The sequence below is a fragment of the Tamandua tetradactyla genome, chromosome 1 (assembly GCF_023851605.1).
Source record: "Tamandua tetradactyla isolate mTamTet1 chromosome 1, mTamTet1.pri, whole genome shotgun sequence".
Classification (NCBI taxonomy): domain Eukaryota; kingdom Metazoa; phylum Chordata; class Mammalia; order Pilosa; family Myrmecophagidae; genus Tamandua; species Tamandua tetradactyla.
In genome coordinates this window covers 82940574-82965213 of record NC_135327.1, presented here as the reverse complement: position 1 = coordinate 82965213, position 24640 = coordinate 82940574, and the positions used below count along the sequence as shown (strand labels likewise).

Here is a 24640-nt window from a genome sequence, read left to right as displayed (position 1 = left end):
CCGGTGTTTGTGCCAAACAATATTATGCATCTTAGTTTGCAAATGGAAGAAAAAGCTAGACTTGGAAAATATTCTTGACCCTAAAATGCCCTGCGAATGAACTGAAGATAAAGCAGATTTAAATTGTTGAGGGGGGTTTGGGGAAAGTTTGCCTTTTTTGGAGGTGATTTTTTTTTTCTTTTTCTTTAATGCACTGGGCGTATGATGCTCTAGATTTCCGAGTTGTTGAACACAGTTTGTAAGTATTTTCACAATTCCTTTAAAAAAATTTTATACCAGTTTTAGTATATTTTATTGTGTATTGTTTGCTTTAAAATGTTCATTTAATTCGGGGTCGCCTTGGTCCCAAATCTGGGGCCCAATGAAGTCAACTTGTAAGGGTGCTTATAGAATTTACATAAGAAATATCTTTTATTCCATTGAAAGCATTTTGAAGACTCTTTTCTCCCTGACTCTTTTTCTCTGCTCTTGGGATAGGGTTTAATTGCTTCTCCCCCAGGGAGAAGGCTTCTTAAAATAGCCCGTGGTTCCTCCATGGGGTGCTCCTTCCTTTTTAGTATGGTGCTGAAGTACAAGCCCAGCACTTTCTTTTTTCTTACTGCATTAAAGACAGAACAAGGTGTAAAAACATTCGCACAAAAGCACATCCCACAATTAAAGCTGTGTTGGTTAGGTTGCTTTCAAAGAAGTTGTTCCCCCCACCCCACCCCCGAAGCCTCCTGAATCTCTCACATGCTAGTTGAGCTTTAATAGGGTGGGGAGTAATGGAAAACTCATCGGATCTGTAATAGCTCTTCACTTGACTGCAGCCAGCAATAACAGCGGGAGCAGCCAGAGATAAGAGAGAGAGGAGAGAGGGAGTGTGTGTGTGTGTGTAAGAGAGAGAGAGAGAAGAGAGAGGCAGAGGGAGAGAGAGGACACGCACACTGAAGTCGCCACTTTTTTTTCTTCCCCTTCACTCTTTTCCCCCATCCCAGGATCCAATGATAGCTGGACAAGTCAGTAAGCCCTTGCTGTCAGTGCGGAGTGAAATGAATGCGGAGTTGAGAGGTGAGGACAAGGCTGCTACTTCAGACAGCGAGCTGAATGAGCCTCTGCTTGCGCCTGTGGAATCAAATGACAGCGAGGACACTCCCAGCAAGCTCTTCGGTAAGTCTGTCTAGGTATTTCATTTCAGTCCTACCATGTTGTCCAGACGAGCAATCCCCCCCCCCACTCCCCACACACCCCCCTTTCTTCCCCCCCCCGCCCCCCCGTTGTTCATTCAATTTTCTTGTAAGTACTAAAGAGGAGCTTGGCATCTCGGAGGTGCTAAGCCACCGAAGCTGATTCCTGCTGGCTGGGAGGATGTCCTCCAAACTTTTACCAACAAGTAACTTATCTGCTGTCCATTTTTGACTTGTCATATATTTCTTGAGTCCCTGGGCTAGAAATTATTTGAAAAAAGAAAATGGTAATGATAATCAGGAAATCAGTTCCATTGTGAGAATTGGTTAACATTTATTGAATAAATATTGACTCAGTTTCCGGTTGCTTCGCAGCCTTTTGTTAAGAGGAAGGAGAGTAAAGAGTTATTATCCCTTAGTCAAAAGACTACGACAGGAGAACTGAAAAAATATCAATACAAGTCATTCGATGCCAGGTAAACAAAGGTGGCTCTGGGAATTGCTCAAAGAAATAACATTTTGTAATCACAATTAAAATGATGATTTCTTCTTTTAAAAGGATGACCAGGAAAGAAAATATTCCCTTCGCATTCTTCCTCACATCCCCCCACCCCCCTCCAACCTTAACATTTGTTTATAGTCTTATACTAAATGTGGAGGGAGCCCAGAACCTTTTAGGAATCTTTGTTTCATAAACAAAACAAGAACAGGCAGAGTGCCACTCCAGCAAAGACATCTGTCATTCAAACAGATGACACTCTGTAAGCCAACTCAGGCAACTGTGCTCTCTAATCAGAAAGGGGAGCGGGTTGTTGAGGTGTGTGCCTGAGTGATGGATGTTGATAGATGTTTCTGATGGAGAAATACTTTACAGTACAGGGTGACATTCGGCTTTCAGAACAGTTGCTTCTGAAACACTTTTAATTATTTTCAAGTATTATATATACTCAAGTGTTTTATATATATATTATAATATACATTATATATATATATATATTCAAATATTTTATATATATAGTAGAGAGCTATGCTTGGCCCCAGGTTAAAAAGTCTTGTGTTGGTTCTTCAAAGGAAAACATCATTGTCTAGACTACTTTGTTAAGAGAATATTTTGGATTAATGAACCCAGTTTTTTTTTTTTTTGGTTATTTTTAAAAATTATTTTAACCTCTTGAAAGAAAACTGCCTCGATAGTTTGACAACTCTAGGTCAGCTTCAGTTTCCCTTAATTTTGAATGCTCGTTCAATCAAGCGTTAGAAGTGTAAAAAGTGTAAAAAGAAGTAAACTTTCTTTTTCAAATTTTTTATTGGTAAAATAAGGGTGCAATAGATTCCAGTTTCAAGAAATCTTTTATTAATCTTTTTGTGAAAAGGAGCATTTCTACCTCTGATATAAATTTCCCAAATCTAGGCATTAAGGTTTTAGTCATTTTCATTCTGAAGAAATTTTTTGTTGTAGTCTAAGTTCTTATTTATATAGGAAAAGTTATGTCCTAAAATACTCATTTCCATTTTAGGGGATTAGTGAGACAAGTTAAATAAAAGTGTCAATTACAGGCAAGCAAGAGCTGTACTCAAGCCTCTCTAGTGCTGCATATACTAATACTAAGCAGTTCGACTTTTAAAAAGAAGTCGATTGTGAGTTCAGCATAGATGCTGATTATGAATCCTTTAACCAAAAACAGTTTGTTCCTAAATTTTGCATGCATTTTTAAAAAGTAACTTGGGCTTAGAGCTCCAACTTGTTTTCTTTTGAATAAAGCAACAAAGGGGTAATTAATTTGGCTTCTCAATGTTTATTTAGATTTTCGAATGGCAAAAGTTGTTATAGATTTGTTATGTCAGTGCTTACTGATTTGCACGTGTAGGGAAATACGTTTCAGAAAATCTAAGAGGATCAAAGAGATTTGAACGAAAAATTCATTGAAAGTGTTTTAAATGGAATCTTTAAATTACAGTTTAGTTTAGAAATCATAGTGGGGTTTTGAAGGCATCTACTATCGTTTTTAAATTCTTAACTTCTGTGATTGAGAGCAAGAATTCAGCATAATCTGTATTTTATATCTTACGTTCCTTAAGTGTTCATTTAATTGTATTTAGTCTCTTAACTGCTTTTCAAATACAGTATAAGTATTTTCTAGTTTCCAGTTAGGTAAAGGAGAAATCAGTTGATGAACAGTTTTTAAAACTTAAGAAAAAAATTAGAGACAATATGAGACAGAGAAAACAGAAAGCATAAGGGAGGCAAAGGGTTCCAATGTGCTCTTAAGGATTCCTTGAGTTTGGGGTCTATTATGCTCTCACTTTTTATATTACTGGGATTTAGCCTTAGGGTTCTAGTTTAGGTAACTGCTTAAAACTTTCTAGAATAATTCTCACCCAGAATTTTTAGCAACTTTGGCAACATTCAATGGGTAATAATTTAGTGATAATGATTTTGCCCTGTAAAGTGGGCTTTTTATTTTGCTGTACATAAATATGTTCAAGTCTTTGTTTTTATATGTAGCTTTGGTTATACTATTATACTTGATCATGAAGAATTGCAGTTTTCCTGAATAAATTGATAGCATCCATTTTTTTCTAAATAATGATTTTTATTATGTACTTTCTGGACCCATCATTCTTTTGGTATATACATTGGATTATTGGAATCTGTGCTTCTATAATAAAAGGGGCAGATTGTGACAAATCACGTGCGTCTTGATAGGTTTAGTTTCATAGAGAGCTATTAACCAAAAGCAGGAGGCAAGAAGAACTCAATTTTTTATTTTACTTGAAATTTCAATAGAGAAGGATTTCTTTAGGGCTTATTTCTCCATCTGAGTCTTGTTCGAATTAGCAGTCCAGAGGACAAGTCTGTTTCTCTCACAGTATGGTATCTCCAGCCCAAAACTGCAGGAGAAAGGCTAATTCTGATGCCCTCTATGGATAAACAAAGGAAATTCCAGGAACCATTGGCTTTTTATGCCTCTCCTTAAATTGCACCTCTGCACTTAACAACATCTAAAGGGAAACATACTGTGCAGAATCTTTCAGTGCTCTGAGCAGCTCAGTACACCAGAAGGAGATGAGAAGCCATATGCCAGCCAAAGTAGAAAGTTCGGAAAAGGGCCCTTGTGTTTTATAAAGTAATTAGATCAGAGGTAATGTTTTGCTTAACTTGAACAGCCATAGAAACTAAAGTACACTTAGGAGAGATGAATCCACATTTCACTGAGAAACATGTGGTTAAGTCTTTCTCTGTGATATCATTAAGTGGTGCATTATTTAGTTCTGTAAAGCCTGTAGAATAACTAGCTCCTGTTTCAGTTCATGAATGTATTATGCTAAGCTGAGTCATAGGAAACAGTGTGGAAGAGGATAGGATTGCTTGTTAGGGTGTCATCGGAGAATCTGGTTCTCTGTCTCACTGTGCTTTAGTTACGTGATCAAATGAGTAATACCAGGCAGTGCCAGCCATTTAATATGTGGCTAGTGATGTACATATTCAAAACTGTTCTCAAAACTAGCCTTTGGCACAGTCTCAAAGGGAAGAGGCTGCTGTGTTTCTCTAGTGACATTTATAGCGTTTGTGTCAATGTGGTGCTTCACTTTTAGATACTGAGCTTTTAGTTATACCCATCAAGATTCAGTGTTCCACATTCAGTCAAGTTGGGTGCTAAAGTTCAAATGGTAGCATCAACAACTTGGTAAGGAAAATGGCCACAGAAAGGATAAAAGTAATATATATCCTGGAAAAATATCTGCACTGAAGTTTTTCCATGCAGTCTCATTTACTCAGTCAAAGAAATGAGACATCATAAAACATGCCCTAAATATTTTCTCTCATATATATTTGAGATTTGAAAGATGACTTGCTAACAGTTTTCCTCCTAGAGAAATTTTCATTGTTTCAAGTTAAATAAACCCTGTGATTGCTTTTCTTAAAGTTCCAATAACCTTGGGTCAGCCGTTAGTCACTGTAGTTTCCTTCTTACTTGTACTACACTTGTTTGTGAATTGGGCATGCAGTTCTAGGGTTTTAAGCTGAGATGTAAACAAAATAACCATTTGTAAACATTGTACGTGAAATAAAAATTAGTTTTTGGTTTTCTCTTATGATATTGTGTTTTTCTAGTTTAAAAGAAATTGCACTCAATGATACTTGCAAGAGTGGATATTTTCGACGTCATTTATCAGTGAACTATTGGAAAAGGGTTGAAAGTTGGGTCAGTAATTTTTCTACCATTTCTACTGTTTTTCTTTTGCTTTCTGTTATCTTTCTCACGAAAACATGCGTTATAAGATTAAAAAAAAATTTGCCATCCGGTTTGACTTGATTAGAATTTATGACAGTGGAGTCATTTTCAATGACAAAAGGATGAAGAACTAAATTGTCTGTCACCCCTTGGGACGGTGGTCCCTGCAGGTCAGTGTGGAGGTCGCTGGCAGGCCATTATGGGGCCTGCACATCTTGGAGACATGCTCCGGCGTGGGTAGAGTGGAGGCCCTCATTATGGGATCACTGTCATTATTTTATTGAAATGTCTCTTTCAAGGTTTCAATGCCTTCGATATTTATAATATTTTGATAAAATAGGCTAGGGTTAGTAATATGTACAGATGGTTTAAGTGCAAAAGAGATTTAGCTGGGAGGTGATGAGGAAAATTCACTAGAGAAATATCTTTATTTAAAATATGTATCATGCTTCTCTGTTTTTGAAAGTTTCTAGATTACATCAGCTGGAAATTTATATCCTTTTTCACAGAAGAAAATGTGTTTTGCTGAGGAAATATTAAAACAGCATTTTAAAAATCAATTAGATATTTTGAGTAATAGAGTCTATGCCATACAAGTTATTTTGAAATCAGTAGAAACCTGTATTTCTGTGAATAAATGGGATGCATGATAAGGTATATGTCAAAAATCAATTATTTAATACTCCAACAAGACCTTGTTGTGCTGTTAATCTGACTACTGACAGAATAAATGTACAGTAAAAAAATGCACATTTAGATATATTTCTTACATTTAAGAAAAACTAATGCACTAAGTTGTTATTTCTTAAAAAAAAAAAAATCCAGCAAGAGGCTGTATGTGTGTAAACAAATGCATCTGCCCCCAACCCCTCCCAGAAAATCATCGTAATTCTACACTGGTAAATAAATCCACTTAAACAGCATTAATGTAAGCTTTGCAATAAAAATAAATCCATATAGAGTAGCACTAACATTCAAACTTTTCACCATATTTGCTCACTGAACTATGTTCATTTCTAAGTGGCACTTCAGTGGAGGACGGTGACAATATGTGACATAAGATTCACGAGGACTTCCTCAACTACCTTCCTTTTCTGTCTCTTTGCCTTGCCTGGGGTTCTCAGGTCAGACTTACATTTAAAAAAGGGAGCTCCATATTGCAGTGTCCAGGAATACTGAACGCTAACACATTAGCAAATCAAAATGTTGATGTGTTTTTTAATTTTTTTCTTTTATTTCAATTGCTGTGGTTCTTATATTTTGTTGTTGTTGTTAAATGGACCTATAAACAATTGGATAGAAGACAGAGTACTAGAAATTTTATTAATCTGCATCATCAGCCCTTCAGATGATCCCATTTTGGTCTTTTCAGTATCTTGTACGTTTCTGACTTAAAGGTTACAAGGCATTATAGTGTTTTCGTAGTTCACCCAGCCTAGTTTATGCCATAATTAATAAGTGGAGGTGCATCCAAGATTCAATCTCTGAAGGCTCAGCTCCTCAATAGACTGCGTTTTTTTGCTTAACTACTTAGCTTCATTATAGAGCAGGCATTCTTCTCTTCAAAAATATACCAAATAAAATTTTCTCCCACTTAAGAAATGAGACTTAAGTGACTGTTTCAAGGGGACCTTGCTTGTTATTAGACAGTAAACAGATAATTTGTGAGAGAACTGGTACTTACTTTGATTGATGACCTTGCTGGTTTATGTTTGGGGATTAATAATACATCAGACATTCACACATTAAAAGGAAAGTAGATATGAGGGGAGGAGGGTGGAGGATTCAGTTCTGCTATGGGGCTGCCCCCGCCTACTCAGACCTTCCGTGTGGACGCAGGCACAGTTGGAAGAAGCAGTTGCATTGGCCCAAATGTGCACCTGGCTCCACTTAACGTGCTTCTTGCTTTTCTTACGCTAAAGAAAAAGATAGCAAAGTGTTTATACCAAACTGGCACTCCGTCAGGGGGCAATCTGTATAAAGTTTCCTGCTGTCAGGTTAATAAATTTTTTAAAACTATCCAAAGGCAGAAGTAGCTAGAGGAAGCTCATAGTAACAGTTGCCATTCTCCAGCAGATGGGTTTTTCTTTAATATCCAATGTGGCTCTAGACTTTACTTCCTTATGTCTTCCTAGGTTCTGTACTTCACTGGTACTTTTTTTTTCAGTTTTCCTTTTATTAATGCTATTTCAATCTTACTGTTTTGGGGCCTTAACATTTATCCTTTTAAATTTTGAACTTTTTTAGAGAGAAAAAGAAATAAGCATGTTTTGTTTCAAATTTTTAATGTAGTATTTTATAGTTGAAAATATACCTAAGACTTGAAAGAGGGTCTAAATCTATCCATGTTGGGCTTTTCTTTGGGAATACTTGTGAGTAACATTTGTGTTCAAAATTCATTCATAAAGGGGTATTTTGAGGCTTTGGTACTATGGGAGACTGTTGACCTCATCTTTTTATTAAACATGTTGAGGCTGCAAATTTCGACCTGCTGATTCTCAAGTCAGATTTCATAGAAATATGAAACAAGGGCAGACTTGTTTGCTGACATCTCTTACTCTATATTGTGATACTATTTTGAGCTATTAGAAATGGACAAAGCTTTTTTAGTGTGAATGCAGAGGTCAGAAAGAATACCATTGAATCTCTTTTGGTTAAAGAAAGCTTGTCATTATCAGAAAAATGCAAATTGATTTTGCTTTATAAGTATTCAAAAAAAATTTTAAATCCACCAAATCTCCTGATATCTTTTAATATTGGTTGCTGTTTTTTTTTTTTTTATTCTGGTATGTTTCAGAATGCCTGTTTTATTTGAGAATTTATTTTTTAAAAAATCCATGGCCCAAATTATCTTAAAGTCTTCCCTTTTTGAAGTGCTCTGAGGTGTTAAAATGTGACAAGAACGTACTTTTTTAAATTAAAAAAAAATAGCTACCTTGAATGATAAAATTGCTCTAGTTTAAGACTCTTATTGAAGGACTATATTGCCATCAAAACTATTTGAAAGCATGAGGAGAAAAATGACTGAAGTATAAACAGAGAAACTAAATAATATCATTATCCTAAAATAAGTGCTTAAGAATTTTTCAGTACTACAGACCATTTGAAAATGGGATTCTGTAGGGAAATCTTCATTCATTACAATGGCTAAAATCTTCAATTTGCCATTTCAAAAATGTTCTTAATTACCAAAATAAAACCTCTTAGTTTAGCCTGAGAATGAGACAGAATATCTATCTATTTATCTCTATCTCTATATATTTTTTGGCATGGGCAGGCTTCGGGAATCAAACTCAGGTGTCCAGCATGGCAGGCGAGAATTCTGCCCCTGAGCCACCATTGCCCACCCAATATAAAGATATTTTTAGGACACTTGTTATATACCAGTGGTAGCCAACATGAAACAATTTAACCAGTTAACAAAATAGATTTGGTGAAGTGTTATTTGCTACTAGCAGTTCCCTTAGTAGATCATCTTTTCCTGTAAAATTATCATTGTTTTCTAGATTGATCTTCTTTCCAAATGTCTTACATTACTTGAGGGAAAAAAACCCACTTGTAAGTTTGTGAAAGACAAAAAATACATAATTAAAGAGGAATATTAACACAATGTTTTAAGATACCAATGTGCATTTTCTCACTTTCTTATCATTTGCATACTTTATTTTCGTTTCTCTGTATTTTCTTTCTTAGGCACAGTGAATGCACAGGGAACAAATATAATGCTATGCATATAAAATGTCTGTGTGTCTGGAATGTTTTTTTCTATATGTTCTTTTATGTTTATATGTTGCTTCAAATTCTTATTAAATTTGCAGTATGTATATATTTTATTTTCTTCATCATAAAATTTATAAGCAGCTTTTGTTAATTGACGCTATCAACCTATCATTTAAATGAACTTCTTCTGTACCTACGGATATTTCAAAAAATAATTTACAGACAAACCTATCAAAATGAATAGTTTATCAATAAAGGGCAACTAATTATATTATAGTATTGCTTTAGGCATACTTGGACCACAGTTTAAGTTTCAGTGTCTTCTTTGATGCATCTGCTCACTGAGTGGGGGAAAAAACAACAAGATCTATTATAATTTGTGCAATTTAATTTAGTGAAGAGATTTGGAGGGTTTCTGCAGTTGTACTTATAGAGAATATATATATATATTTTAAAGTACACCAAACCTGCCCAAACCAGGGAAGACTCTTGGAACCGAAATATTGGGAAACTAAATATTTGTCTGTTTTTGAGGTATACATATATTATAGTATAAACATGTCATTTTTCTAAGTAAAAGGTATTTGTTCAATAGTTAGCATGCTTGAAATGTTACACATGTCTATAAATTGTGTGTATAAGTATACATTTACATATATCAAAGTCAAGGGGGTGGATGGTACAAAATGCAAAATAAAGAAATCATACTTTTTTCAACATTTGCTATTAAAACAGTATGCTGTAATTAATCTCCTTTTGCATTTCTTGATGGGCACATATATGGTAATTTTTCTTTTTTTGCAAGAGCAGGCACCAGGAACCGAACCTAGGTCTTCGGCATGGCAAGTGAGAACTTTGCCTGCTGATGCACTGTAGCCTGCCCAGTGATTTGTTTTTTAATATCAAGATGGCAAGATTCATTTTTTTTAATTCATGGTTTGGGGTTACTTACTGCAGGAGAGAATCATCACTGTCAAAGTGGAAGAAAAGCTAAGGGATTAGTTTGATTTAAAGATACAAGCATTTGGAGCTGTTTAGAGACCATGTAAAATTATTATTGCAGCATGAACTTTTGCCAGAATCAACTAAGGGTAGAAGAGAATAAAATAACCAAATGGAAAAATGCATTTTTCCATGTTTAGAAATATATAAAAGTGTACATGGGGGGAGGTATATTGTACTTTATCAAAGCTGGCATATTTTCTTCACTGTGTCTATTTCATTGAATAAAAGATTATGAAATAGAAACACATCAAGAAAGAAAGCATACAGTTTGCAAAAGGAAAAACATGAAAGAAACACTGAATAAATCTAGCGTTTTTTTTATTAGAGAATTTGTAGGTTTACAGAGAAATCATACATAAAATACAGAGTTCCCATATACCACCTTTTTATTGACACCTTTCCTCAGTGTGGTACATTTCAGTAGATCCATTTAATTATATCCCTGTACTGAACGCCCATCTATGAATGGATAGATTTTCAGAACAGGGTTCATTTTGATCACACGGGAAACTTTTTACAAACTTTTGGGAAGAAACATATGTTGTAGGTATGTTGTAGGTATTGATTGAATTATTCTGATTCTTGAGATTATAGCAGATTTTATCCTTAGGGATTGTCTAAGAAATTTTTCATGTTTTCCAGTTACACTAATCTGTTTCTTTGCTTTAGTTTAGACTCTTTATGTCTCCTGTTACCTTCCATGTTCATATTCATAGTAATTTCCTGATAAGCAAATCAGGATCTGCTTTTTAGGCAATCTGAAAGGTGTTAAATTGTGCACTGTGACTCAAAAGAGATCGATGCCTACAGCTGCTGCTTAAAGCAAAAGGGCTGGACAGATTGGAAATTGTCGATGCTTTGGAGATGTTGGAACTACCTAGAATGGAAGCCACACGTCTTGTCATCTGTCGCGTATCAATATGTTTTTATAATGGTACAATAACCTGAACCCTGTAACAGTTTATGGTCCTTTTGAGAATTCTTATGGATTCTTAGAGTGACAGAGGTCTGAGAAAAGATCTTGAAAGCTTTCACAGAATCTGGCTGGGTGACAGAAAACTAGCATGACTGTGATTTAGTCGCTGAGGAATCCAATCGATCGGGAACATCATTAAACTTTTAACTTAAAAAAACAACAAACAGCAACAAATTAACAAATGGTTAGATATGAAGAATAGGGGTACCCAAGAGGATGGTAGGAATTTTAAAATGCTGAAGGTTCTGGGATAAGAGGCACAAGGCAGCCAGCCTTATGTTACTTTTGTTCCCACCCTTAGAAGTACCTCTTTGTTTATATACTGTGCTGAATTTTGCAATATGTGTTGGAGACCTGTATTAGTACATTTCCTTCATGGAGTTTAATAGAATCAGTTGTTGCTTTTCATTTTCCTTTGCTACTTTTAGTCAATGGTATATAAAGAACTTGGATTTGGAATCTGGCAGCAGAGTGAGGTATAAAACTAGCAACATCAGAACCTAACTACCATGAGTATCTTCACATCAGTATACGCACGCAGATTGCCTTCTTCTTAACATTTGTAATACTGCTAATTTCTATGTGCTTTTAAAAAATACATTTCCACATGATCTCTCAAAACCCATAAAAGTGTGGCATGTAAAGTAAATTGTTTGTCACTTGCTGACGACCTGCCATGTTTATTGTCAGAAGAAATGGACATTAGTTGGAAAAGCAGTTGTTAAAGGCCAGACAATTTTTAAAGATGGCAAAGATGCGTGAGGGTTTTCCTTTTTCTAACAATGAGCCGCCCCTTCAGACATCAAAAGACAAGATAATAAGACACTTCACGCACAATTCAAGATTATATTCAACATCTAAAGGCTCATCTCTTGTCAGTTTGCATTTACTCTCCCAGAGATGTGACGCTTCTATCATCTTTCTGTCAGGAGGAGTCTGGCAGCAGAGGCGAGGGCTCTTATTTCACACACTTAGGGTTTTTTATCAAATAGCCCACACTCGTTCCGAGTCAGCCAAAATGGGGGGATAATTTGAAGAAGGTCATGCACAAGTACAAAAATCTCATATTGATTTGTGTGATTAGAAGGCATTAAAATTGCACGTTTATGTTAGCGGCTGAGATGTTTTGTCAGTTTATTTGGTAATATACTTTTGCAGCCTGTAAAAAAAAAGATGACTTAAAATTAAAAAATACTGGCCAAAAGCTGAAATGGTTTGTTTTAGTGTGGTCATATTTGAACCAATGAACATAAAAAATAATTTAAAGCTTTTAGTTTAACAATATTTGAAATTAGCTTATGGAATGAAATATTTCATGCAATATAAAAGCAAAATACCACAATTGTGCCTATCAGATGAAATACATATATATGTGAAATTCTTTTAAAAGTACTTTTAAAATTGGTTTCATATATTTAATATATAGATGAAAAGGTGATGACATTTTCAATACAAATTTAATTATAAGGCTATTTTACAATGGTTATCAAGTTTTTAACATTTTGTAGTCTTTGAAATTACAGTGTCACTATGTTTGTCATTTTATGCCATTCTTAGTCCTTTATACCATTCTTGGTCCTTTTTCAGAGAGGGAACTGAAAAATAAATAAAAGAGTTATTATTATTATTATTCCGTGTCAAAATTCATCACATTTCCTCCTTTGCTCTGATAGTCACCAAGTCATATACAAAGCACACTATATGGTTTTGGTAGGGGGCATATTTATAACAGTTAGAGAAACCAGCTCTCCCTTTAGAAATAAAACAGTTGATGAAAGTAAAACCAAGATATCCTGGGATCATTGTTATATTGAATCTTTGAAGTTACTTTTCTTAGGAATTTTCCTCAACTCTTTATGTGTCTCCATTTCCAATATTTTTCTTCTTTGCTGTGAAGGCTTTTGAAACTGGCTTTCTTACTTTTGTGCTTCCTTTACGTGTCAGTACAAAGGGGACGTACCTAGAGACAATGTAGTTTCTGTGTGTAGTTGAAGTAAAACCTATAATTTGTCCTGTTTATTATACAGTTCTCTTCTGCATGATGCAGGTTGGGCATTTGACATTCAACAATTAATTCATCCATTCAACAAATATTTATGGAAGACCTGCTCCCCGGCAGGCCCTGGCTGCATTCTGGGAACTCAGTAGAGAATATACCAGCCATCCGTAGGCACCTGGACCAGGTCAGCCACTGTGCTGGACGCTGAGGATGCCCAAACCCACAAGGCGTGGTCACCCGCCACCCTCAGGTAGCCCGCGACGGACGTTTCTCTTTTACTTCATGATTTCCTGTGACTCTTCAGGAAATATTAATCTTCAAAGTCATGCATTTTGGGAGTGCTCCGTTGTGCGAGAACCTCAGCCTTCAAGAAAAACTATTATCCCTCAAAAGTGGGGAAGAGGAGGGAGTATTAAGTGACCAGGAGGGATATGTTACATTCACAATGTTTTCAACCTAGAATTTGGTGCTTATGCTGAAAGACACAAATGCTATTCCTTAGTAATTGTTTCTCAGTCATGTCCTAAGGGAGAATGAACTAGATTTTTTTCCTCTCCGTCTTTCATGCCTCCATTTCCCTTCCAAGATTCTTGTTCATCTTATGATATAATGTAGTGGCTCAAAGCACTGGAATTAGACTGTTTGGATTTGAGCATGGCTCTGCCACTTGTTAGTGGCCTCGGCTTCGCACCTCTAAGTGGCGGTGGTGGTACTTGCTTCATAGTGCACTCTTGAAGTTTAAATGACATTAGAAGTGTAGAGTGCTATAGGGGGTCTGGGTTGTAACCAGCACGCAATGAATGCTTTATTAAGAGTTGAAAATGAACTTACCTTTTTCAGGAATAATTTGTTTAATTTTAGCTGTGGATAATAGAGAACAACAAAAGTTCTGAGGCCTTCACAAGTATAATCCTTCTCTGTAAGAATATACGTTGGCTAGGGCTCGCCTGGCCAAAGAGAAGTTCTAGGGCTTTTTAAATTCCTAATGCCAGTACCCCTTTCCTTCTTCGGACACATCAGTCAGTGCTTTCTCTGAAAGTCCATTCAGGAAAGGATTCAGACCCATAAATGGACGGTAGGCAGCTTCCAGAGGTGGCAGTACTTCACTATCTTTATCGTGGGGAGTATGTGGGTGAGGAAATGGTAAGCAACGATGAAAGATGGGCAGTTAAATAGTTCACTCGCCTCTAAATTAAAAATACTTTAGCATGTGAGTCTTTCAAATACTAGCGATTTAAAAAATAACTTTGGTACTGAGCTGTGATATGAAACCAGATGTCTGTGGGTGGCAGCAAATGCCTCTCTAACTTGTGATTCGGTTGCATGCCCTGGTGGCTGTCAACCTTTGGGTGGTGTTTTTCCAGAATATGTTAGCTGTAGCCCCATGGGAATTTGTAAGCTCTAAAACCAAGCACTTATTTTTCTCTACCTTGACCATATTGGTGCCAAAATAGGGAACATAGCCTTTGCCTCTGGTTAAGTGCTCAAAGATCTTTTATAGGATGCTTCTGTGATGGCCGTGTCAAGGTGAACTATAAAACATTTCAGAGAGAGAGAAACATTCCATTGAAGTTGGGTGAAAATCTGAGAACCCTGCAGTAGAAGGATTGGGTCTTTGGACTCTAGTAACCCAGATTCAAATCACTGATCATGATCTAGGCACGGTGGGGGAGGGGGATGTGACCTCTTGTACCTCAGTTTTCTCCTCTGTAACATGAGAGTTAAGACACCAATGTGATAGAATGTTGAAGATTATTTGAAGGAAAGGAAGCAAGGTGCCCACAATGGGAGCGCTCAATAAATGAGAGTGGCTTTTCCTCCCTTCTTCCACCAAGGCACCTTTCTCAGGTCTTAGAAGTGACTGTTGTCTTATGGGGCCCTCTTGGGAGTGTGGATATTAATGACTTGATGAGTCAAGGGTTTTGAATGAGATCTAATTCCCTGATCTGATCTTCTCCATGAAATCCAGAATTCAAGCCAGCTATAAAGAGAATAATCTCTGGTCTGGAGATGAAGAGAGTTTGATTAGGTTGTTGGCCTTCTCTGTTTCAGAGTGGAGTTCTTTTTGAACCAAAATGAAGCACTTCTCTCAAAGGGTTATTTATACATGAGGTATTGAAACAAGGCTGGAACTGGAAATCCACAGTGTCCTCATTCTTTAGGGAATTAAAAATATATGTATATCATAAAATATACATCATAAAATTTGACATTTTAATCATTTTATGGGTATAGCTCAGTTGCATTAATTTCATTCAGAATGTTGTCCAAACATCACCACTGTATTTCCAAAATTTGTCTGTATGCATTAAGGAATAGTTTCACATTCCCTCTTCCCCCAGTCCCTGGTAGCCTCTAACCTATTTTCTGTCTCTGTGAATCTGCTTCTTCTAGATATTGCATATGAATGGAATCATACAATATCTGTCATTTTGTATCTGGCTCATTTCACTTAACACTGTGTTTTCAAGATTTGTTGGTGTTGTCACATGTGCCATAACTTCATTCTTTTTTATATTTGATTAATATTCTATTGTGTGTATATACCACTTTTGTTTATCCATTCATCTTAGGTTGTTTTCATCTTTGGCTATTATGAATGATGCTACTATGAACATTGGTGTACCAGCATCTACTTGAGTCCCTGTTTTCAATCCTTTGGTTATGTACCTACTAGTGGAATTGCCATGCCATATGGTAACTCTATGTTTAACTTTTTGAAGAACTGCCAAATTGTTTTCCGTAGTGGTTGCACTATTTTAAAATCCTACCAACAATGTACAAAGATTCCAATTTCTCCACATCCTCAACAATACTTAGTATTTTCCATTTTTAAAAAAATAATAGCTATCCTAGTAGTTGTGAAATAGTATCTCAATGTGGTTTTGATTTGCATTTTCTAATGATTAATGATGTTGAGCATCTTTTCATATGCTTATTGGCCGTTTGCACATCTTTGAAGAAATGTCTATTCAAATCCTTTGCCCATTTGATATTTGGCTTGTTTGTCTTTTTGTTAGTGAGTTGTAGGTTCCCAGGGAATTTTTGTAGCCAATGTTTAATTAGGGTTTCCTAATCTTTGAGAATAAAACTTTTATATATTTTTTTGGAGTACAAACGAAAAATAAGATGACAACTTCAAAATATCCATCAACGCAACACTTCCAAGAGTAGGACATGCTATGAATATTTAAGTAGGCTAAATAGACATTTGGAGCCATATGTAGGCAAGTATTTCCATATAAAAAAAGTGTGTTGTTATATTAAGGATATTTTGAGATTTTATTAGAGATTACTAAAACCTGGTCTCTTTTATATGCAGCAGAGTAGTCAGGATCACCAAAGGAGCGTTTTGTTGTTGTTGTTATTGTTACTGTGGCAGTCCTGCATGTTGTTAGGTACTTATTCCTGCCCCGTGCATGTTTATCAGAAATTATTGGCATTCTGAAACTACTTGTTCAGCATATGTTGATCAATGTTGTTAAATATATAGTAATTTTGGAAATTATGAAGCCATGCTTTCAGATTGAATTAATGTACATGTTTTCATTAGTATTATGTTGAACAAACTCTCCATGCCGTGGCAATGACCCTCCCTTTCATACAATGTGTACTTGACAGTTTGTACTGAGTTTGTAGGATGTATCACCCATTAGATGTCCCAGTTTATTGCTGTTCTCTCTGTGGCTTTATCATTGGGTGACCAAACTCAGAATTTTCTCCACTTGTCTGTGCCACTGGATGGTGTCAGCATGCAGAAGATAGGGTTGAGGAAACTAGTACAAGGTTGGACTATATTGAGGGGTTTATATTGTACAGAGAAAAGAAAATTAACCTCTTCATACTGTGGTATGGATAGGGAACAGACTTACTGAACTTTTCTCTAATGTGCCTTTCCCTTGCCATTCCTTTTTTTTCTCACGATCTAGAAGACACTTTCATCAAGCACTGCTCTTTATTGTTGAATCTTTCTATTTTTCATATTTTTATAAGAGATAAGTTTCATTCTTAATCAGTCCTGACTAAAACTTAGGAAGAAAATTGTTTCTTCTAGACAGGATTATTTTTAACCAGTTTCTCTGCTTTTATGTTTCATGATAATTCAAAACACTTCCTTCCTGAGATTTTTGAAGCTTGCACAGTCTCTGATACCCCAAAACTCTTTTAGCTTACCTTCTTCAAAATATTCTGGGCTTGTTCACTATTAGGATATCTTTAAGGTGATTGCCCTATGAAAATGGCAATACTTTTATAGTGCCCTTCGGAAGGACAATTTGCTTCTTGTTCTTCTGATCCTTCAGAGATGCATTTTCCTATCAGATACCAGTCTTTTAGGAAAAAAACCTAAAGAAGCTATATAGCAGTACATTGTTAGCCAGTAACACTTCATTTTAATTAGGTGAATGGGGCGAGGTACAAATAAGTATTTAATAACCTGATGTGTTCTCTAAGTTGTTTATAATGGACTTATTGAAAGGGTAATTTATTCAACAAACATTTATTGTGTCCCAGTCTTCGTGCGTATTTGTGTGTATGTGGTCAAAAATATTATGGCTAACCGGCAGGCCACGGTGGCTCAGCAGACAGAATTCTTGCCTGCCATGCCAGAGACCTAGGTTCAATTCCCAGTGCCTGCCCATGCAAAAAAAAAAAAAAATATATATATATATATATATATATATATATATATATATAGTGGCTAAGCTTCTGGATTTCCTAAATTATAATGAATCTTGCCTTCCCTTGCTTTTCCACTACTCTATCATTTTTCAGCCTCTTTTACAGCCATTTCCAGTATTTGTCTTGTATTATAATGACTTGTGCATTTGTCTGTCTCCCTTGCTGGGTAGCAGGCCCCTGGAGGACAGATCATAGATCGTGCATCTATTAAGTGCCAGATAAATGTGTTTTGAATGGAATCGCCTCTGAGTTGGATATTTCTGGACATCATCTACACTTGGTAAATACCTACTGAATGCATAGGGGAAACAAGAGTTTACTATCCTACCTAAAGTCAGAAGTGAGAATAGATATATGTATGTGTGTATGTATACTAACAAAGAATTAACAAAACAAGCTAGCTAAAGAAGTGTTCATTTACATATTCAACAAATATTTGTTGAGCACCTTTGCACTAAGTATTGGATAAGGTTCTGACAATACAGTGGTGAATTATATAGAACTGACCCCTTTCTCATGGACTTTACAGGGGGAAACAGATATTTTTTGTTCAATCTATATATAACCTTGTATTAGTTTTCTGTTGCTGTCGAAACAAATTTCTTTACTCTTTAGACCACAAACTTAGTGGCTTAATCAACACAAATGTATTATCTTACAGTTCTGTAGTCCATCTGTCCAACATGGGTGTCATGAGATAAAATCAAGTGTCGGCAGGAGAGAATTTGTTTTCTTGCCTCTTCCAGTTTCTAGAGGGAGTCCTACATTCCATGGCATATGGTTTCTTCCTTCATCTTCAGAGCCAGCAGGATTGCATCTCTCTGACCTTTCTTCCATTGCCACATCTCTTTCTGACTACAACTGGGAAAAAAATTGTTTTTTTTTTTAAATTATAAATGTCAATACTGTTTTATTGTATTTTTAGTTATGCAACTCCACTTCTTACTTCTTACAGGTGCTAAAATTCAATTGCATAAAATGTAATGTTTATCAGTACTTTTAGACATGCAATGTACAAAGGTGTTATATGTAACAAGTACCCAGAGAAAGAATGTATGTGTATCCTATCAAAGATAAGTTGCCTCAAATCAAATACGGTCGTTATAGATTTAGGATGTTAAATTTTAACCTCATTGTGACCACAAAGAAAATACATGAGAAATATATTTAGAAAGAAGTAACAAAAGACTCAAAATGGAACAATATGTAAACCTTGAGTTTAGACGTCTTTCTAACCACCAAGCCACGAGCTAATACATTCCCATTGTTTAAACCATCCCATAGCATGGTGTTTGCTTGAGCAGCCAAGGAAACTAAAGCAGCAAGGCAGAAAAACAGACTTCAGTGAAGGGGACGTTGAATTCCCCAGAAAAAGTGGACTGGCTGAAGTTAAGATAGAAATTCTTCTTTCTAACTTATAAAAATTATCAGTTTGACCATTTTTTTGAAATTTCGGAAGTTGTAGTTTGACAAGAAATCAAGAAGAAAATAGAGTTCCCATGAATACTCTATTATTTTAAGCCTCACATTAGTGTGGTGCATTTGTTACAATTCATGAAAGAACATTTTTATGATTGAACTGTTAACTAGAGCTGTCATTTACACTATGGTTCATTGTGTGTGTTGTATAGTCCTATGTTGTTTCTTTTTAATTTTATTTTAGTAACATATATACAACCTAAAATTTCCCCTGTTGACCACATTCAAATATGTAATTCCATGCTGTTGATGATATTGACCATGTTCTGCTTCCACTAACATGACCAAAAACTTTTCCATCAACCTGAATAGAAAGTCTGTTCAATTTAATCATTAACTCCTCATTCCCTGCTATGACCCTAGTCCCTGGTAACCTAATTTCTTGTTTCTGATTCTATAAATTTTCTTATTTTAATTATTTCATATCAGTGGGATCAAGCAGTATCTGTTCTTTTTGTGACTGGCTTATTTCACTCAACATGATGTCTTTTTTTGGAGGGGGGGGACTCAGATATTAAACAATGTTTTCCCAGAAATTTAATAATTTACCATTGTGAGAAATACTCTGAAAGTGAACTGTTGGGGTGAACAATATGGGAACATGACACCTAACTGGAAGGACCAGGTGTTGTAGTGGACATCTGGGCGAACAATAGATGGATGTTACTTTGGCAAATTACTCCTCTCCCATTGCTATAGTCAAACAAAGATGTGCCATTTCCCCCTAGACAGAGGGATGGTGTGTGGCCCAGTGTAGTCATTTGGGTGCTCTCTCTTGAGATTAATTCTTGAACAAGTGACCCAATAACTGATAAACTGCTTGAGCTTATATAAATGATGGAGCCCTAAAGACTGTACACAATTTTTTTACCATGTTGATTTCTGGGAGAGTCTTGTTTATTGTCTTTTAAGAGATTTTGATCTTTAGCTTCTTCCTTTGATTCTGTAAGCTGGTCCATATCCTTACAACAAATTCTCTCTCTTTGTTTTTTTTTCTTGTTTTTTTTTTTTTGCTTAAGTAAACCAGAGTAAGTTCTTGTTTTCTGCAACTATAGGTGTCATGGTCAGGTTCATGTGTCAACTTGGCCAAGTGGTGGTACCTGTTTGTCTGGTTGGGCAAGTGCTGGTCTGTCTGTTGCAATGACGACATTTCATAGAATTAAATCATGATCACGTCAGCTGCATCCACAGCTGATTCCATTTGTAATCAGCCAAGGGAAGTGTCTTCTGCAATGAATGATGCTTAATCTAATCACTGGAAGCTTTTTAAGGAGGATTCAGGAGAGACAGGCTCTCTTCCTGCTCCAGCTGATGAGCCTCTCCTGTGGAGTTCATCTAGACCCTCCATCAGAATCGTTGGCTTCACAGCCTGCCCTGCAAATTTTGAACTCTGTGTTCCCACAGTCACATGAGACACCTTTATAAATCTTATCTTTGCGAGTGTTCTGTGTTGATTTTGTTTCTCTAGAGAACCCTAAGTATACAATTGTCATGTTCATGATCTCCATGACTTCATTTTGACAAGACATTTTTCTAAAATTGATAACTCAAAGTTAGAAAAGAAAGGTGAAGAATAGCAGGGAAGGTGTTCCAGATTGGGGCAGAGGGACAGAGTGAGGAGAGTTAAGTTCAGCTACAACTTTCTCTCGTGAGAAGTCAAGAATTAGCTCTTCCTGGTAGTAAAAGGAGTTGGACTAAGCAGAGTGTGAATTACAGATACTGAAACCCACCTTCCGAATTAGAAAAGCTGGGAAACTTGAGAGAAACTATATAGGCTCAAAATTCTACAGCTGCCTCCCATTTCTCCTCATCAACCTCAGATCCAGCTAGAGCACTCAGCAGCCCAGTGTCCTCTCCTGAAAGTGGTCTTAAATTACAGCTATTTGTAGAGTATAAGTTCTCTAGTTACAATTATGTGGTTCTGGTTGTCTATTACTGAACTATATACCACCCCAAAATTTAGTGACTTAAGACAATGACAACATTTATTATGTTTCTGAATCTGCGATTTAGGCAGGGCTCAGTAGAAACTGTTTATTTCTGCTATACTTGGCATCAGCTAGGACAGGTCAAAGGCTGGAGACTGGAATCAGCTAAAGACCTGTGTTTTCACATGTTTGGTAATTGAGGCTGACTGTTGACTGGGACTTGGTGTTGTCAGTCAGAATACCTATATGTGCTTCTCCATGTTGCATGAGCTTCCCTGCGATATTGTGGTGGGTTCCAATGTGAGCATCCTGAGAGAGAGAGAGAAAGAGTGAGGGTATGTGTGTGTGTGTGTGTGTGTGTGTGTGTGTGTGTGTGAGAGAGAGAGAGAGAGAGAGAGAGAGAGAGAAGGAGGAGGGAGGGAACGGGAGAGGAGGAGTGGAGGGCAGCACCAGGTGGAATCTGGCTTTCGTGAACTAGAGTTTTCTAAGCAAGCCTTGGAAGTCACACAGCATAACTTCCACCACTTTCTCTTTGTAAGAATCCAGTTATTGGCTCATATTCAAAAGGAAGGGAATTAAACTACTCTCTTTCAATGGAAAGAGAGTCAACTACTTTGTGGACAAGTTTTAACACACCACAAAGGTGATAATTCATCTGCACATGTATTCCTTTTCTTCATGATAAATTAAAATAAGTAAATGCATTTTGGAGGCAGTGTCCTCTTAATAGTGAGTTGATATTTCTAACGAACCAGGAGTGTTTGTTTGAGTCATGGTTAAATGGGGGAAACTTTCTACATATCTAATAAGCACAGTTCAATGTCTTCTGTGTATTTGTGTGCTTACTCTGTTGAAGTTACTTCTCATTTATGTCTTTTCTTTTTCTCATAGAGATTGACAGATTTTGTTTGGATTTTGGAAACTGGATGTCTATAAAAATAAAAAATATATGTATAAAGAAAGTCTCATCTTAGGTGTCGGAGACAGATGGAAGATAGACTATGGATGTCAGCTATGTCCATCCTTATGATAGACTATTGGTTATAGTAAAGGAAAATAGATTTCCCAAACCTAACATACTAAGTTCAATACATTTCTCTTTGGTAATAACAGATAGAAATTCCAGTTATAATAAACCCTTTCTGGGACTTTATGTCTACCAGTAGACATTCTAAAGAGGTATGAGCTGGTAAAAGAAAGATGGTGTTTTTGAAATGAAGTTTTTAGAGGCATTTCATGTAATTATTATTGTTTATAAGAAAATCATCTCCACTATAATTTTTAAAAGATATTTTATTGAGATATCTTCATGCACCATATAGTCCATTACATGGTTACACTGTAAAAGCTACATAGTTATAAAATCATCTTCAAGAATCAAAGCTACTGGAGTATAATTCAGCAGTTTCAGGTACTTCCTTCTAACCATTCCAATATACCTCCAGAGTAACCTCTTGACTCTATTTGAAATCTCTTAGATACTGACGCTGACAAGAAGATTTTCTCATTCCCTTGATGCCAGGTCCTGGCTCATCCTGGGAGTTCTGTCCCACGTTGCTAGGAGGTTTAGACCCCTGGAAGTAATTTCCCACATAGAGGAGAAGGCAGTGAGTTCACTTCAATTTTTAAGTACATTTAAATTAAATAAATCCTGCATTTGATTATTTTTTATCTCAGATATTTTTTTTCCTGCTATTATCTAGAAAACTCCTTACTCAAGCATCTTGTATTCTTGCAAAAGTTGGTTCCACATATTCTAAATTATGGTAATTTTTATCACTCAGAGGCAAGAATGAGTGTTCCCAGTTTTAGACAGTGCAATTCATAAATAGGGTATATGGTTATTTTTGTCTCTGTTGAGGAAAGTTGGAGGAGCAAAAGATCCCATTAAAACTCATGATTAGCTGCAGTTATTTTTAGTTTGCAATCAGCAAATTAAAATTTTCTTAACTGCTAAATGCTGTTCACGTAGTGGCCAGACTAACAGGCTTTTATTAACTGAAAGAGCCATGTGTTGAATTCTGAATTCTTTTCACTATCATAAGAATTCTAGCCCAGGATCTTGCCCTCCTTGAACCAATTCCCTCTAGCGCTACCCTGCTCCCCGCCCCTCCCCCACCACACAGGAGGGACGCAGGAGAAGCCAGGGTGGGACTTGGCTGGGTGCCACCCTTCACACAGTCCTATCAGAGAATGTGCCTGGTGGGACGGGGTGTAGAAAGCTGTGGCAAAATGTTGGGTTTGGTGCTTGTAGCCATTCTTGGTAGATCATGGTTTATATCCTAAATATGCAACACAAAATGTCAGTGTACAGAACCCTTCCCAAAAGCAGTTTCTTTAAATCTAGTGAGAAAGGCTGCATAGTAAAGTAGATTTCCCAGTGTGTCCTGCAGGCTAAGGCTATACTACTTCCAGGCTTTCCTTAGTGGTGATGATGGTGATGGAGGTGGTGATGATGATGATAGCATAGACCTGCTTTTCAAGACAGTTTAACTCACAGCAACCTCATGAGAAAGATTTTTATCAGGATTTGGCTGTTATATTTCAGGTAATATAGAGTTTATACAGTTGTGAGCATTGTTTTTCTCCACTACTTAGAGCTTTTTGATGGCTTCCTGTTGATCTCAGAATAAATTTAAACTCCACATAATATGGCTCTATTTTCTGGATGATGTGTCCCCTGCATACCTGCAGCCTCACCTGATACCATACTGTAATAAAACAGTTTTGTAGCTTGTTTTTTCCACTGTGTGGAAACTATATAGGATATTTCTCCATACTAACAAATATATTTTTTTATAGCAACAGCTTAAATAACCACGAAGTATTTTTATCATATGAGCATGCCATCATTTATTTAATTAACCCCCTAACGTTGGGCAGTTACGTAGTTTTCATTGGACATTTTTATAGATAAAAATATGTTTATGTCCTTAATCATTTCCTTAAGAAAAGTTAATAGAAGTACAATTACTGAATCAATAGATTGGCACATTTGAAGGCCCTCCAGAAGGGAGATGCAAATTTACACATTCATAGACAGTGTTTGAGATTGTCCAATTTCTAATTCTTCACTAAACCTCAATATTATCCTTATTTTTGGTCTTGGAAATTTTATAGGTGAAAAATAGCATCTTGTTGTTTTACTTTGTATTTCTTTAATTATTAGTCAAAGTTTTACAGTCTTTTGTAATTTTTGGCTATTGGTAATTCTTGTTCTGTGAGTTGTTTATTCTTGACTTCTGTTAGGGAGTCCATCTTTTCTTCTTATTGGTTTATCTGAACTCTTTATATTAAAAGGACACCATTATTGATTTTTCTCATATTTTATACATTTCCATTGACATTGTTAGGAGGAGCAAATCAATCAAGTTAACGAAGATATGATGGGAAAATATTTTCGTTTGAATGGTTTACAGACCAAAAAATATTTGTACATGGAAAGATAT

The 24640-nt window shown here is 36.2% G+C and overlaps 1 protein-coding gene across 1 annotated transcript in view; it reads left to right on the top strand.

Annotated features, from left to right (window-relative positions):
* POU6F2 (POU class 6 homeobox 2) overlaps positions 1–24640 on the top strand; it is a 506010-nt gene that overhangs the window by 134326 nt on the left and 347044 nt on the right. Inside the window, exon 2 of the mRNA XM_077162553.1 lies at positions 978–1149. Within this exon, the coding sequence (XP_077018668.1) occupies positions 978–1149 (172 nt within the window). The remainder of the gene's footprint in view (positions 1–977; positions 1150–24640) is intronic.